Source organism: Boleophthalmus pectinirostris, unplaced genomic scaffold (genome assembly GCF_026225935.1).
Source record: "Boleophthalmus pectinirostris isolate CB_2022bp ecotype Guang Dong unplaced genomic scaffold, ASM2622593v1 HiC_scaffold_17, whole genome shotgun sequence".
In the NCBI taxonomy this organism is placed as follows: Eukaryota; Metazoa; Chordata; class Actinopteri; order Gobiiformes; family Gobiidae; genus Boleophthalmus; species Boleophthalmus pectinirostris.
Window position 1 is genome coordinate 16178248 of NW_026571115.1, and position 16046 is coordinate 16194293.

The window sequence follows — 16046 nt, forward strand, 5'->3', positions numbered from 1 at the left end:
GTACAGTATATGAAAGCTGGGATAATATTTTTTGGGGTCAATATTTACCGTGAGTACATTTTCTTTGCACTACTGGGAAATTTTGGGTTATATTTTGGCTATAGGATGAGACTTAAACTGTTAAATGTTAAATGAATAACTTCTGTGGCTCATTACAGATGTAAACTAAATACTCAAGTGTTTCATTCAGCTGTTTATTTAATGATGCTCATGATTTTTAACAATATTTTACATTTAGTTTAGGTTATTTTTGGCATAAATTTGTTTCAATATTATGATTTATCATCTCTGTTTACTTCAACTGTAGGCTATATCGAACTTTAAAATTTGCTATTGTGACCAGCCTATTTGGAACTTCTCAACCTCTGTGAATAGTCCAGTTTAGGTACTAGTTAGGTATAGAAAGAGAGGAAACAGTGACAAATGGAAATGGCTGTTTTGGTAATATGATTCAGTGCTTCTCTGTTTAATGCAGCTTTATTCTCAAACACAGACATTTATGGTCATTCTCCATTATCCTCAGAGTGAGTGAATGCAGAATGTATTTTCAGAAGCAGAAAGCAGCTTTAATTGTCTCTCAAAGAAAGTACATGAATCATTATCATTATAAATCTAACATAGTGATCTAGGCTCTATGAAAATGTTTTATTTCAGTGCATATTGCCTACCCCTCCAGATGTCTCAACTGTAATTTCTTATGCACAATACTTTGACACAACATTTAACTACATTTTGTATTTTGTATTTACATAGTATAGTATTTATTTAAAGGTGCACTATGCTCCATTGTATGGCATTAACTATATCCATCTAGCATTTATTCATTACGGGTGTTTCTATTGCTCAAAAATGCAATAGGTGCGACGCTCCATGGATCTGAATTGTAATGGAACCTCCTTGTCTCCCTCGTGGTATAGGTTTAATCTATATTGTGGAACATTCCGTGGAGACAGGCAGGTGGCAGACCCTCAGTGAGAAAAGTTACGCAGTGCACCTTTAAGCAGTTGCATAGTAAAAAATAATTATCAAAAAGCTAAATGAAAAATACTTGGTTAAGTCTTGGCATGCACATCATATTTAAAGTTTCTTGGCAGTGGTGATGAGCGTGTTACACTTGGGACATTTGTGTACTGTACTTTTGAAGCTGTCCACACAGAAGGGAATTAAACAACAACCAGCAACACACCTAAACAAGTCCAAAAAAACTGTTACACATCAATGTATTTAACTATGCAAAACAGTTAGGTGGGTGGTTATCACATCCTTACCCCATCATGGCTGTCATAATGCACGATAGCCACGTAACACTGCTCACAATCGTGGTTGTCTGGGTGGTAACAAACTCCGAGCATCCTGGACATTGCGTTTTGGTTGGTTTAAACTGAAAATTGTTGTAATCTAATGAAACTGTAGGGGCTGTGTGGGAACAAGAAAACTGTTTAAATGAGCAAAAAGTAAAAACATAGAATATAATAGAGAAATAAATTATGCAAGAAATGTATCCAATGTAGTATCAATGAGGTAGACAGTACTCAGTTATATGTACTAGAGTAACATTTTTAAAGATGTAACAATCCTCTTAACTGAGTAATGCTTTGCCCTTGATGCTTGAATTTGTTATTTGTTCTACATTTGAAGTAATTTTTAGCTGGTCTACTCACCTCTGATCAATACGCACATGAGGGCAATTCATTATAATAATTGAACATCCCACAACATTAACATTTTCTTGACACTAACTTGTCAAAAGATGGAAAAATATATAATAATCACAAATACCTGGATAATTAGGAGGCTGTTCCACAAAGAAAATCTGTGGTGTTGAGCTTTCATCACTTGAGTTTGGCAATATTTCTGATTCTTCACTGAAGCTTACTGTAAAATAGGTTATTGTTATTGTAAAATGGTTATTATTCCTCATTGGTCTATTGGGAATGAGACTTATTCAAATATACCTTTTTTAGGCTTTTGTCTTTGATCATTGAGTGTGTCTTGTCTCTTTTCAAGTTCAACTCTTAACCTCTCCAGTTGGTTTAGTTTATTTTCAATGTTGTTTAATTCTTCCTCATTTGCATCGTCTATTTCAGCTGGTGAAATTATATATTCATTAAAGCAGAAAACTGAAATGCAATAGGCTTACACATACATATTACTCTTTAAATAGAAACATGTGTAGTACATTATTGTAATGGCTAAATAAGAAAGTTCAGAGTAGGCATTTCATGAGTTCTCACCTGTGGGTTCACAGTTGACTCTGCTTGTAAGCTCTTTCATGATACACAACACCTTTTTACGCTCCACAAGCTGCTGCATCTTCATCGTTACATTTTGTAACTCGTACGATATTTCTTGTTCCTCATCCTCAGCTGAAGTCATCTTGAAAACTAATATATGACCTGTCTAAACAGGGATAGCAAATGGACAATATCACCCATAATGAAATATGTAAATGTAATGTAATGTAAATTTAAAAACTAAAAAAGGGTATACATAAGGTCATACTCAAAAAGTTTCAATAACTTCCATTAAAACAAATCTTACCAGCTAAAGTTGGCACTCTAATATCTAGCATACTTAGCTGCTAAATCTTCAAATAATAATGTGTTCAAAAATACTGCAGAACGAAGCTTTAAAAAATTCTAAAAAGTGTTTACCTGTCTGTTTCGCGTCTGCCTTCAAATTTTACTATGGGCTGTCATGTCATGGGTAAGAGACACAAGAGGCTTGTGTTTGTCTTTATCAGGATATATTCAAATCATCGGTATGTGGCTAACCAAGAGCTGTAAAAAACATTATAAACCCCCTCCACCTTTCATAGTCAACATTCAAATGTATAACAGTGAACAATAAACCAGCAGTGGATAATTTATTTAGAAAACATGTAATATACAAAATACATATATTGACAATAACAGCACATTTTTGTTTATTACAAATTGGTATAATAAAAATGCACATTATTCATACTTGTATAGTGGTTTATATAAATGTCCATAAGTGACAGAGTGCAGTCACTCCAGGAAGCTGCAGGGGTTCTTTTTGGTGATGATGCAGTCACTTTTTCCTTAGTCTCTTTATAAACGTCACTTCGTCTCGGTTTCTAATACCATAACTAAAACAGAGAAGGAATATGTGAATGTTCTTCATATTGAATCGTGTTGTATTATTAAGCACAAAAAAGTCTTACTCCTTAATTCTCATTCTGTCATCTTCAAGCTTTTCCCCTTGAAACACCAAATAATATGCTCTCCAAACATATCGCCTATGAACAAGAGATACAAATTATTCAACAAATTATTACCTTTTTTCTAACTTTATTTAAGCACTTACCAGCTTATATATTTGACTCCTCCTTCACGCTGCTGTTTGAGCTCCATGTATCTGGATATGGCTTTTTTTAGATCAAGGACGGTAGCATTTTGCACCACCACAATGGCTTAAGGAGAAAAATAATATTAAAGAATATTAAAGAATATAAAATACATTCAGTATTATCTAAAATAATACACTTACGCATTACTTCTCCATCTGCCTTTACGACTCTGACAGTCATGGCCTGGCCATATTCCAGTGCAATCTGGGAATTTACCTCTTCAAGTGTCACCTGGAGAGGAAATAATGGATTAAGTAGTTCAGTAAGCAGTATCAATATTAGCATTATAAAAGCAGTATATTGCATATAAATAGCATGTAAACAAAATTTTATATACACACCATGCAGCACATATTTTACATTGTAAATCTAAACTTCTGTACATTCATTAGATACTTCCACTGTCACAGCTGTAGTAAAGCATTATCAGAAAGACCTGTATTGGTAGATCACAGAGCAGAGGGTCCTGCACCAGACGAGCCAGTCCCTCCTCAAAGATGTCTAGGATTTCGGAATGCGGCAGAGCCTCCTCATCTTCTTCTGATTCTGCTGCAGGTTCGTCCTTCACAGTCTCTTTGTCCTCCCCAGTCTTTTCATATTTTACACTTTGCACTGGTTCAGCACAGTCCGGGCTCTGCTCCTCCATAATCCTCTCAAAACATTTGATGAGTGCACCTTTTCGTCTTGGTTTATCAACAATTTAAGGCTAAAGAGACTTAGCCACACGGTAAGCTCCGTTTTGGGAGAATAACCATGCCACCATTTATATAAAATCACACTAGTAATATATAAAGATTTCATTCAGAAGAAATAAATATTGTGTGTTACATCTATATATTACCGAAGCTACATTTGGCAAATAAGAATGGTTCCTATTAAGAAGACTCAAGCACGCATTGCATTGGCTGTTCAAATGTTAGCAGATAACTAATGATTGGCTCAGTCGTATTAAAAGCAGGGTATAATATGAATTATATTGCGGTGATCGGATAATTTTAAGAATATACATGCTTGTTGATTCCTATGCCGAAACAGTAGGCGGCGGTATTAAATCTTCTATTACAGAGCTTAATTTCCGCTGTATCTGTTCCTCATGCAATGGTTTGTTTACTGTTGTGAAATTTTACATTTTGGCTCGATTGCAGCGCATAAATTACGGCATTGTTCAATTAGTTTTTGTTAATAATTAACTAGAAACATGCTTTTGTTTTGTCCAACTTGTGGAAACGTTTTGATTGTCGAAGAAGGACAAAAGTGTATGAGATTTGCCTGTAACACATGCCCATACGTTCATAACATCACAAGAAAGGTGGGTTATTTTGAAAGTTTAATTTTAACTGCGAGGGATCTGATCATGATGATTTGCATATATATCTCACTCAAATACTTTTAATTTGTATTTAATTTTGAATCTATCTGTCACTAAATTAGTTCATATATTATAGTACACATTGTTTATTATGACCTTTCCTGTACTTAGGTAAACAACAGAAAGTACCCGAAGCTAAAGGAGGTGGATGATGTCCTTGGCGGAGCAGCAGCTTGGGAAAATGTCGACTCCACAGCAGGTGAATCTTCTTTATTTGTTTATAAAATGCAATACAAAATATCTTACCCATCTCTAGCCAAACTGTCTATGGATGAACATAAATACCCAGTGTTTGTTGTGTTTCAGAAACCTGTCCCAAATGTGAGCATCCTCGGGCGTATTTCATGCAGATTCAGACGAGATCTGCTGATGAACCAATGACCACCTTTTACAAGTGCTGCAACGCTCAGTGTGGACATAGATGGAGAGATTAACCTTTAGCGCTAATTATGTTATCTGAAATATTAGTTTGCTCCTTCAGCTGTTTTTTTCTTTATTTATTACAATACTCTTTTCAACCTATCATAATGTGTTCTTATTACAGAACTAACCCTGAAATAAATTTGCTTTCACACATGTTCTTGCTTTTTATTGATAAAATAGTAACTGTATACAACAGTTCAACAATTTTGACTTACATCGTTGTACATATCACAGACATTTAGAAAGCAATGCAGACCAGCATAATCCACAATGGCATACAATACATTGTCTTCAAAATCCTTCAACAACTTTCCTGCACAACTTCATTAGGGAAAATACAGCTATTAACTGTTGTTTCTGTTTATTTAGTTGCATGGCTTGAACAGCGTAGACTGCTTTACTGAGAAAAAATTACCAGTGTAGCTGGAGCATGCTTTTGTACGAGTTGAATTTATGTTAGTGATCAATTTCAGTTAAAGCTTAATCATAGAGATGTTACTAGTGTACATTATTTGTTAAAACATTTTTATAATCTAACATGCATCCGAGTTTATCTTAAAGACAGAATGCCATCAGAAGGGTAACATTTTATTTTGATGATTGTGCCACAGAAAGCACTGTTCTTACTGCATTTTTATGACAAACTTTACAGTGGCACTAAGAGGTCTGAGTGGCACCAAGTGACAAGATGCTAAAGAGCAGTTGCACAAATGACATGCATGTCCCTGTTGTTTAACTACTGCTGTTCAACTAAAAATCTTTATCTACTAGCTGCATTTATGTGTTTTTTTTCCTCAGAACTATTTTTAAGTAGTGTAGTTTTTTTTAATTCTCAAATGAATAAAAATGCAAAAAAGGCCAGACTTTTAAAAGAACTATCAAACAAAGTCTCTAAGATCTTTTGATTGTGTAAAGTGAAGCTTTACAAATTCATAAGAAGTAAATACAATAATTAAAACATAAAGTGCATAATGTTTAGTGTCTAATTGCATGTAAAAGCTCTGTTGTCATACTACGGCCCCAAAAGTACAGAATTAGATTAGCAAGTAACAGCAACCTTGGGCAATCCACAACAAGCCAATGACGTTAGTTTGCTCACATTCAAAAGGATATTAGGATAAAACCAATAAACATACATACAAACAAAAGGAAAATCACAGTTCTTCATATGGAATCATTAAAAATAAAATATGATTTGAAGACATTTCAACATAACATAATTAATAGATGTAAATAAATAGTGAGTAAAGTGTTTCACAGTCTTTCCTAGTTGAGGCTCTCTATCAGTACCTCACATAAATGCATTAAATTACAATCCTTCATTCTGCATTATGGCTCAGTTGCAAAATGTGGGTCGACTATCAGTGTGGGCGCCTCCTTTTTCAGTGTTTAGTGAGGGATTAGATCAAAGAAAGAAGAAATGATATATACAATAAATATGAACAAATGATGACAGGTGAATATAATGTTATGGGCACGACACCAAACTGAAAAGGCCTGTCACTATCAGTTGTGAGTTTATTCAGGTGCATGTTGTATCAAATAGCTGTCGGTGGTTAGCATATACGCTTGTATGTGTAAATGTATCCCTTACAGGACGGACAAGAGTGTGTCACATCCTTTAGGTCATCGATCAGGCAGGGAACCAAGCAGCACCCCAGATCACACCTGAAGAAGATGAGACAGTGTTAGGTTCCAAAACATGGGGCAGTTTACATTGAAGTGTACATAAATATCTATACAAATGTGTAGTAATATTGTAATAACTACAGTAATAACTTTTCATTTTGCATTTATTTCCTAAATTAAAAAAGTTTAGTAGGTTTTCTGTCGTTGAAGGAGCATGTACAAATATTCACCCATGTGTTGACTTAACTGTGTTTTTGTTCAAATACATTACTGCAATTGCATGACTCAATAAAATTGAAAAAAAAACAGATCATGGACTTCTAATAAAGATTCTCAATATTCATTTAATTCTTCAAATATTTGTATTTTACATTAGTTTTAGCTAGATTAGTCCTTGCTTTTCTTCCAAAATACAGTTTTAACAGCAAACATATAACAGTTATTTTTGTATTTCGTACATATTTACAAATGCTACACTACAGCACCATTACTGAATGCTTGCTTTTTTCAATACCATTACTGAATGCTTGCTTTTTTCAATATAGGTAAATAATACATTTGAAAGTTTAGCATTTCTTCCTTAGAAAATCAACATAGTGTCTCTAAAATAACTGAAATAGCCACTTGCACATGCCCTGCTCTGGGCTAAATATATATCTGACCCTGTGACCCCATTGGACATACCCCACGAAGAAGCAGAAGAGGCAGAAGAGTGTGTTCATGAGGCCGATGTCGTGGGAGATGCGTGTGACGATGGCCTGCTGACAGTGTGGACAGACGGTCTGCACCGGGCTGGTCTGGAACATCTCTCCCTGCAGCACCGTCACTGTGGTGGCTGCTCCTGGAGGAGCCAACACTGTGGCTGTGTGGCCCCCCATGTGCATGAAGGGACCGGGGCCTGGGCCCATCTGTCCAGGCATCGGGTGAGGGAAGTGTCCAGGGGGAGGGGGGTAGAGGGCACCTGCACAGTCATAGGGTCATATACTGTTCAATACAATGCATAATACATGGTTGGCAATACAGACAATATGGTGGTAGTAAGACTGCAATATTCATTATACTACATCACTAACCTACAGTATGACACAGGATTACCATGACAGAACCACACAGTTGTGAAGTTATTTAAATTGTGAAAACAGTGAATACTTAAAGTGTAACACATGAACATGCTTCTTTTCTCCAAATAAGCAAATGATTTAATTGTGTTGCCAAATTTTATTTTTTTTTAAATCTACTATACTTCACAATTATCAACTATTCACCATTCCAAATGCATACCAACATAAATGTTTTGGTCACACTGCTGTACATGAACTAAAAGTTTTAGAGTTCCTATTGCGAACTGGCAGAGGACAATGCCCATGAAAACTAGCCTGAAGTCTAATTTGAGTACCTAATAGTCATAAAACTATAAACACAAATTATAAACATAACTATAAAATGTATGAGTACCTTGTGGAGGTGGCATAGGCATGGGCATTGGCATGGGCATAGCTCCTTCTCCGGGAACATGTGGCGGGAGGTACCCCGGCTGTGGTCCTTCATATGGAGGAGGGCCATAGTCTGGAGGCGGAGGGTGGCCTTGTTGTGGCTGGGCTGTTCTTACTGTTTCAAAAATCATAGATACTGAAGTTACCAAACTCGAGATACAGAACTCTAAGACATTAAAACAGTTTGAAAATGGATCTAGTATTAACAGTTGCATCCATTACCAGGCTGCCCATTCTTTTCTTCAATGAGTGGTGCACTGGGTCCCCCGGGATATGGCGGAGGAGGATCACTCGACATAATTGCCGGATGTTTGAACCAAGAAAGATATATAAAACCGCTTCACTGGTAGCTATTGGTTTGATCTGTAGACAGAAACACATAGGTCTGAATGATACCCTGCATGACTGGCCTCTATTACAGATATTATCCAAAAATAAGAACATGACAAAAAGCTTGAAATTCACACATCACCAGTAAATGACTCGAGGCAAAGACAATGATGAATAGTGGTTAAATATAAACTAGAAACAACTTTGAATAAGTCCAATCTTCACTTTATAACCAATCAATCTAAAATGTACCTTGCATTTTGCTTGTTGACCTCAACAGTTCAGTCTTTTGCGGTGTAGTAAATGGACAAATATTTGCTTACCGACATGAACGCGCATCCTTGTTACAATAAAGTACAGCTAATTGAATTGTTAATTAAATCATGCACCAAATTATTTCAGGTAAATCTTCAGCTATCCAAATAACCCTGGTTAGTTGTTATTTAATCCTTAGCCTGTTAATCCACGCCAAAGCTACTTGCACAACTAACTCTGAATAACTTTGTTACATAACGAAATGGGGGCTAGCAGGTGCTTTTATTGTTATTTTGTAGCTGTTCCTTCTATTACTATAATGCATTTACGCTGCCTATTACTTTAGATGTAGCTTTTATGCTTGCTTGTATTGACTGTAACACATTGTAATGGCCCATTGGTGGTTTAGCTAGCAGCTAGCGAAGTCGTATCGCTAATGACTCTTATCTTACACAAGATATTACACTGACAGAGTTTGAGAAACATTACAGCACTAACCAATATGTACACCAAATTGTAAATCCTAATTTTACAAGTGTATTATTGTATATACTTAAATAATCGTGATGTTGTTAGCTGAGGTTAGCGTCGTTACTGTGGACACACGCAAACACAAAATTCGGAAGTCACGCTAAAATAAAAGCCAGATTTATCTAGGTGCAGCATACTATGTTACTGATTTATGTTTTAAATCAGCTGTCACTGTAATAAACGCGTAATTACCTGCCCTTTTGAGAAAGTGACAGCCCGTCCTCCGTGAGACTGAGTGGTTTGCACTGACAGAAGACAACATCCGCTAGATTTACGCCTGACGTCATTCATTATCAATTTACGGCGTCGTGTTAATTATTAATTTGCTTTAATTATGTGTTAAAATATTGAAAAATCCGTTAACAATGTATTCTGAATTAAATATGGTACATGTCAGGGTAGCTGGGTGAATTATCATGAAAAAAACACAGACATAGTCTTACACAAAGACTATATAAAAAAAAAGGTACGTAACTTTACTTATCAACTAGATTGCCTGTAATCGTACACAAAAATGAAGTTGTTTTGTTGTTTTTGCTACCATTAAAAGACGGATTATCAAAAATGCAGAGAGAGCCAATCAGATGCGCTCCTTTCACGTCGTAACAGAGCACTGGGCAAAACAAGAGCTCCCGTGTTAGCATTTAGCATTAGCCTGTGTGCGTAGTGAGGTAGTGTCCGACAAACGAAACGATATCATGTTAAAATAGCTAACTTGGATCTATCTGGGTAACAATACACTAGTTCTGGTGTTATTGCACGCCCGGGATCGCGGCTACAGGGGTTGTCTGGTTGTTTTTCACCGTAGAGCTTCAGGTTAACTAAAGCTAACATTTCCAGATCCAACCTCAGAAATGGGGTCCATATTAAGCCGTAGAATCGCTGGTGTTGAGGATATCGACATCCAGGCCAACTCGGCGTATCGATTTCCACCTAAATCTGGTGAGTATTATAGCGTACCATTGTTATAAGTTTGTTTTGGTTAACATCAAAGGTAGCTACTTAGCTTTAATTAGCTATTTCACTGTAGATCTCCATCCTCTTTGATAATGTCAGTGGGTGTAAGCGTTGTGAAATGATTGTGGCTGTTTTTACTTCATACGGTGAACAATGGTCGTTAAATAACTTAAATAACTAATCTTGAACTGGTCTTTGTTTTCCAGGTAATTATTTTGCAAGCCATTTCTTCATGGGAGGAGAGAAATTTGACACACCCCATCCAGAGGGGTACCTTTTTGGTGAAAACATGGACCTAAACTTTCTTGGCAATCGGCCAGTGCAGGTAATTATGTCATCTCTGCTTCCTGTGTTTGTCATACAGTTATAACACCCCTTGCCATTGTTTTCTAATGCCATAAATGTATGCCAATAGTTTCCATATGTAACACCTGCGCCCCATGAGCCTGTGAAAACCCTACGGAGCTTGGTAAACATTAGAAAGGACTCCTTACGCTTGGTCAGGTCAGTGTTGCATTAAAAGCACATGCCGGGTAAATGTTCTACAGAGAGGAGCTTTTATTTGGTGATAATGGCTGCATCTTCTGTTTACCAGGTATAAAGATGACTCTGACTTACCAGTGGAAGAAGGAGGGAAGCCCAAAGTCCAGTATGGAGTAGAGTTCACCTTTGATGCTGACGCTCGTGTTGCCATCACACTGTATTGCCAAGCGTTTGAGGAATTCTCCAATGGGATGGCAGTGTAAGGATAATGCATAAGAAATACATCATGAAAGAGGGCTTTAGAATTGTTCATTTTCTTTTTCATAGCTATAACTAAAGAGACAGGGTTGGATTTGGAAAGGATTTTTAATGCATTGGATCCAAAGATTCAAATAGATGCATTTATGTCCTTAGCAGCAGGTTATTTCCATGGAATACACAGTGTCTGTTGTGGTAAAAAAATAGATTTTTTTATTGTATTCTCTTTGTATTATATAAATATTATGTAAAGCATAATACATCCATTATAAGAAATATAATGGGTTGTGAAAAATCTAAATATATTGCTGCTATTCTTGAATGTTGTTTTAAAAAATATTTCTTGCTAATCTTCCTGTCATCCTTTTAGGTACAGTCCCAAGGACCCATCTATGGTTTCTGAAACTGTGCACTACAAAAGAGGTGTGAGCCAGCAGTTCTCAATGCCGTCATTTAAAATAGACTTCAGTGAGTGGAAAGAGGAAGACGTGAGTATTTACTTATAACCTGTCACCTTTGTATAAATTTTTGTATAAAGTTAGTTTGTGTTTGAGGACACTGTACAGTGCAAACGCCAGCTGATCGCTCATTAAATAATGCATTCTTTCCATTACAGCTGAACTTTGACCTGGACCGTGGAGTGTTTCCCATGGTGATCCAAGCTGTGGTTGATGAAGGCGATGGTATAAAAATACATTTATCTCACAGCTTTTATTGCTTGACAGTTGTGAGTTTTAACACTACTGTGTACTGGATTAAAATGCACTGTTTTTAGGACTGGATAGTGAATAAATGTTCCTTTTGTCACATAGCAGCTCTTCTTTTTGCAGATTGTTTGGGGCATGCTCATGTGCTGTTGGCAGCTTTTGAACGAGTGTGTTTGCCTTTTATATACACAATAAATATTATGTATTCTTTGTTAATCATTTTGAACTAATATATTTTCTTCCTGCAGCACGTTGATGGTAGCTTCTCTGTCAAGCCTCTAAAACAGAAGCAAATTGTACGTTGTACATTTTAAAATTGTTTTATTTTATGTTATGAAGTAATAATGTATTTTCAATTTGCACAATATGAGTGAAGAAAATCTGTGACAGTACAACTTAACTAGGACAAATTGTGAATAAATAATTTATATTGATAGAAGATTATAATATATAATATAATATATAATATATATATTTTGAATATATCCTTGATGCGTGTTTAATTTGCATCCAGATGGCTTTTAAATAATCTTTGCATTTGTAGGTGGACCGTGTGAGCTATCTTTTACAAGAAATCTATGGGATTGAGAATAAAAACAACCAGGAAACCAAGGTAAACATGAATGAATCTACACAGAATGCTGTCCATGCCAATGCAATGCAGAAATTATAAAATAAATAAAACTATATTATTGTTTTGCAGCCTTCAGATGATGAGAACAGTGACAACAGTAATGAGTGTGTTGTGTGTCTGTCTGACCTGAGAGACACTCTGATCTTGCCCTGTCGGCATTTGTGTCTCTGTAACTCATGCGCTGACACCCTTCGTTACCAGGCCAACAACTGTCCCATCTGCAGGCTGCGTAAGAAACTCAACTTGTTATCACCTTTTTAAGAAGAATACTTACAATTTAAAATGTCTTTTTTTCCAGCTTTCAGAGCGCTGCTGCAGATCCGAGCTGTGAGAAAAAAACCTGGTGCTCTGTCCCCTGTGTCCTTCAGCCCTGTTCTGGCCCAAACCATGGACCATGATGAGCATTCAGTAATATGCCTTCTTTCATAATCATTTTACAGGTTGTGTTCACGTCCTAGAGTGTGAAGAGGTCATAATTTCAGATGGTGGGCAAGGGCCTCTGTAACTCCATGAGAGATTTATTGTTTTTTGCAAGCGACATCCTAACTTATGATCCACAGATGTTGATTTGTATTATCTGTCAGGGATTGCAACAATTCTTTTTGCATTTTTTGTGTTGAGTATTGTCACCACCTTCTGAAGCTACTGTGGTAAAAAGGACAGAGGACTTTTCCAGTGCCAGTTTTTGTTTCATGTAGATGGTCCAATAATTACAGAGATATTAACCATAAACCAGTTCAACAAATCTGTCAAATCTGACCGTTAAACAACAAGTCTTACCACAAAAATCAGTTTTTTCCTCCAGCTCAATTTTAAACTAGAATCTTGTAATGTCACGTGAACACAACCTGTACCTTATACCTGTCTCTCGTTATCATTTGATATAATTATAACAAGAGACTGATTGTTTCTGTTGTCTTTTTGGTGCAGAGCTCCGACTCTGTGCCTCCTGGATTTGAGCCCATTTCGTTGCTGGAGGCTCTGAACGGACTGAGGTCTGTGTCACCTGCCATCCCCTCAGCTCCTCTTTATGATGAGATCAACTTCTCTGGTGGAATGGGAGGAGACAGGGGGCAGCTCAGCTCACCGGAACATCTGAGCGACAGCAGCCTGCAAAAGAGCAAAGTCAGCAAGTCTCCTGACAGGTAAAATAGCATCAACACTATAAACTAATAAACCAGGAACTACAGTGTGTCCTTGCTGTGGATGTTTGTCACATGGAGTACTCAGGCATTTATAGGTTGCTTTGTTCCCACTAGCACCCTGAGGTCCCCCTCTTCACCCATCCAGGAGGAGGATGAAGAGAAGCTGTCAGAGATGTCAGATGCCCAGCCACATACTCATCTGTCCAGCAGCCCTGCACCCACTGATGTACGCTTTACTGCAATAAAAAGAGCTGCCACACAGTGTTATAGACATAAGCTTTAACTCTCTGTTGTGTATCAATTACAGAATACTGCTACAGAGGATGTAGCAGAGTCCTTGTCTCCAGATGATGGTGAGATGTTCTTCACCGCTCTAGTCACATAATATGTTCCTGCATAATTGCTGAAAAGTGACGCGTTACATGTTTCATTCTCATGTAGAGGACAGACTGGCCGCAGGGGGAGACATTCTTCAGGACTGCAGCAGTGAGCACAGCAGCTTGACCAAAACAGAGAGTGACCCTCCAGGAGACCTCTCTCTCCCAGGTAACAGTTTAACGTATACACCATAAGATAAACCTACCTCTTATCAAATCCTTTCTTAAACTATAGCTTTCTTTGCGTGTTGAGACCTCAGTCTAGCATGTTTGGTGCTTTAGCCCTAACCTATGTGCTCTTGTGCTTCTTCTGTTTCCTAACATTGCTGTTATCCTGCTACTTTGTACCTCCCCCTTCTGGGCAGCTCTAGGTCCTGACTCATGTTCCATTGGTATGGAGGAGTAACTGGTATGTTGGCTTTCCTGTCTATTCTGCTTCTCTGTAAGCTTCATTTCAAAAATGTTTTACACTATTTCTAGTAATGGCTCCTAAAAATGTGTATGGTCTCACTAATTGAGTGTTTTGTTTTTTCTTTTAAGGTTCATCTGAGTCGACTGAAAGCCTGAAGAGTCAGAGCACTAACTGCTCGAGCCAGCCTCTCTTGTGCCCTTCGAGTAGCTATCGTTTGGAGGACGAGCACCTCGGCCCCTGAGTGTCATCATTCACAAACAGTCAACTCTTCAGATGCGACACAATATGGACATTTATCAGTCTCTAGAAAAGAGAGACTTTGTCAGTGATATTTTAACTTCATGTTTTGACCATGTTTTTGTAGGTCTTATACATTTCATTCCCTGTTGATATTTGAGATATAATGTTTCACTGCCGGATAAGGCGGTGCTTTTAAGCACACTTAACCTTGACTGTTTGTGACACTAATTTAGGAAATTTAAATGACTAAAGATGAAGTTTGTGTGTTTTGGTTGTGAACAGAGTTTTAAAGTCATGTTTTTTTTTTCTGTGATTTTGCACTCCAACATTATTCATTCAGAAAATATTCCCAACAACCTTTATCATCAATAACACCATTGTTTTATTTTAAAGTTTGAAATAATGTGACATATATGTATTATAACTGTATTAAGAAGCTGTTATTTGCTAAAGTGTAGAAATGCTTATTGTATAGAAACAAATCCTCGTATGAAACTTACTGATCATATAAACATGTTATTTAATACTTTAATAATCCATTAGAGCAACAGAGTTACCCAACAGCTGTATTCAAAGATGTGGCTAACGCTGCTTGTCTGCTCCCTCCAGTGGCTCGGTTGTATTACAGATCTCTGTATAGTTTCTGTGGCCATGAGACTCTCTGCTTCTGTGATGTAGCTCCATTTGTTTAGATCTATGTGCCTTTAACTGATACAGCGGCCTGCTTGTTGCATTGGACTTATTTGTTTTACTGTAAACTGTACAGTCATTTTTATCTGTTCTATTGGAAAAGTATCTTACTGTTTATATGCCATGTATCAATTATGCATTTACTCTGAACTATTAAGTAAGCTGATTTTTATCATACATATTTTTTTTTTTTCCAGAATACTTTTGTTGCAATAGTTTAAACTCTTGGTTTCTAAGCTTGCATTTGCATGTGAATATAAAAGCTTGAACCATGTTGCTTCTCCCTCTTATGTGCATCTCAGCTTTGATACTGTGCCTTCCTGTCCCTGTCCTGACCACTGTTGACCTGGTATCCAGGACAGCTCCACAGAATGTGGTTGTGGCTAAATGAACCCTCATTTCCTCTTCAGTGTATAGGTGCATGTGTAAAACAATAAAGGTAAATTAAAACAGCTATTGGGGGTTTTTATATGGGATCTACTGCTGCTTGTGATATTTGGCCTCTTGTGCACTCAAGCCTTTTATAGGATAAAAATGTATTCTGTAAATTAAGATGTTTTGGACCTAGTTTACACCAAGTTTAGTTTAGGCATATCCTTTTTTAGAAGTGTTGTAGTCCAGATTAAGATGTAGTGTTTATATTTGTGTAATTTCATGAGGCTCAAACTAAACATAGAAGGTATTTTACTTTCGATTAAAAAAACTGATAGACGGTGATTTACAAGTCCCAAGGCTCTACG

The 16046-nt window shown here is 36.9% G+C and overlaps 5 protein-coding genes across 6 annotated transcripts; 2 read left to right on the plus strand and 3 right to left on the minus strand.

The window, feature by feature from the left end:
* Positions 1-816: 816 nt before the first annotated feature.
* On the minus strand, positions 817-2666 carry LOC110168773 (uncharacterized). The gene is made up of 6 exons (XM_020934264.2): positions 2655-2666; positions 2235-2400; positions 1956-2087; positions 1780-1875; positions 1269-1416; positions 817-1186 (listed from the first exon to the last, which is right to left on the minus strand). The coding sequence occupies exons 2-6, from the start codon at positions 2374-2376 to the stop codon at positions 1078-1080; spliced, it is 627 nt and encodes a 208-aa protein (XP_020789923.1). The 5' UTR covers positions 2377-2400; positions 2655-2666; the 3' UTR covers positions 817-1077.
* A 183-nt stretch (positions 2667-2849) lies between these two features.
* On the minus strand, positions 2850-4227 carry snrnp25 (small nuclear ribonucleoprotein 25). Its single transcript, XM_020931971.2, has 5 exons — positions 3810-4227; positions 3514-3604; positions 3331-3436; positions 3188-3262; positions 2850-3112 (listed from the first exon to the last, which is right to left on the minus strand). The coding sequence occupies exons 1-5, from the start codon at positions 4017-4019 to the stop codon at positions 3055-3057; spliced, it is 540 nt and encodes a 179-aa protein (XP_020787630.1). The 5' UTR covers positions 4020-4227; the 3' UTR covers positions 2850-3054.
* Positions 4228-4424: 197 nt separating this feature from the next.
* polr3k (polymerase (RNA) III (DNA directed) polypeptide K) lies at positions 4425-5318 on the plus strand. Its single transcript, XM_020931982.2, has 3 exons — positions 4425-4682; positions 4854-4941; positions 5049-5318. The coding sequence occupies exons 1-3, from the start codon at positions 4572-4574 to the stop codon at positions 5174-5176; spliced, it is 327 nt and encodes a 108-aa protein (XP_020787641.1). The 5' UTR covers positions 4425-4571; the 3' UTR covers positions 5177-5318.
* Positions 5317-9910, minus strand: cdip1 (cell death-inducing p53 target 1). The gene is made up of 5 exons (XM_020931960.2): positions 9596-9910; positions 8510-8650; positions 8250-8402; positions 7479-7755; positions 5317-6833 (listed from the first exon to the last, which is right to left on the minus strand). Exons 2-5 carry the CDS (start codon positions 8583-8585, stop codon positions 6722-6724), a joined length of 618 nt encoding a protein of 205 aa, XP_020787619.1. The 5' UTR covers positions 8586-8650; positions 9596-9910; the 3' UTR covers positions 5317-6721.
* A 96-nt stretch (positions 9911-10006) lies between these two features.
* Positions 10007-15760, plus strand: mgrn1b (mahogunin, ring finger 1b). Of its 2 annotated transcripts, none has more exons than XM_055153000.1 (16): positions 10007-10345; positions 10567-10685; positions 10776-10864; positions 10956-11102; positions 11472-11589; positions 11718-11784; positions 11932-11975; positions 12057-12104; positions 12353-12421; positions 12512-12671; positions 12741-12850; positions 13373-13587; positions 13702-13813; positions 13895-13940; positions 14029-14133; positions 14330-14385. In XM_055153000.1, the coding sequence occupies exons 1-16, from the start codon at positions 10258-10260 to the stop codon at positions 14368-14370; spliced, it is 1578 nt and encodes a 525-aa protein (XP_055008975.1). In that variant the 5' UTR covers positions 10007-10257; the 3' UTR covers positions 14371-14385. The 2 variants fall into 2 exon arrangements, with proteins under 2 accessions (XP_055008975.1, XP_020791301.1); XM_020935642.2 differs by lacking the exon at positions 14330-14385 and adding an exon at positions 14505-15760 and having other exon boundaries at positions 10008-10345.
* The last annotated feature ends 286 nt before the right edge of the window (positions 15761-16046 follow it).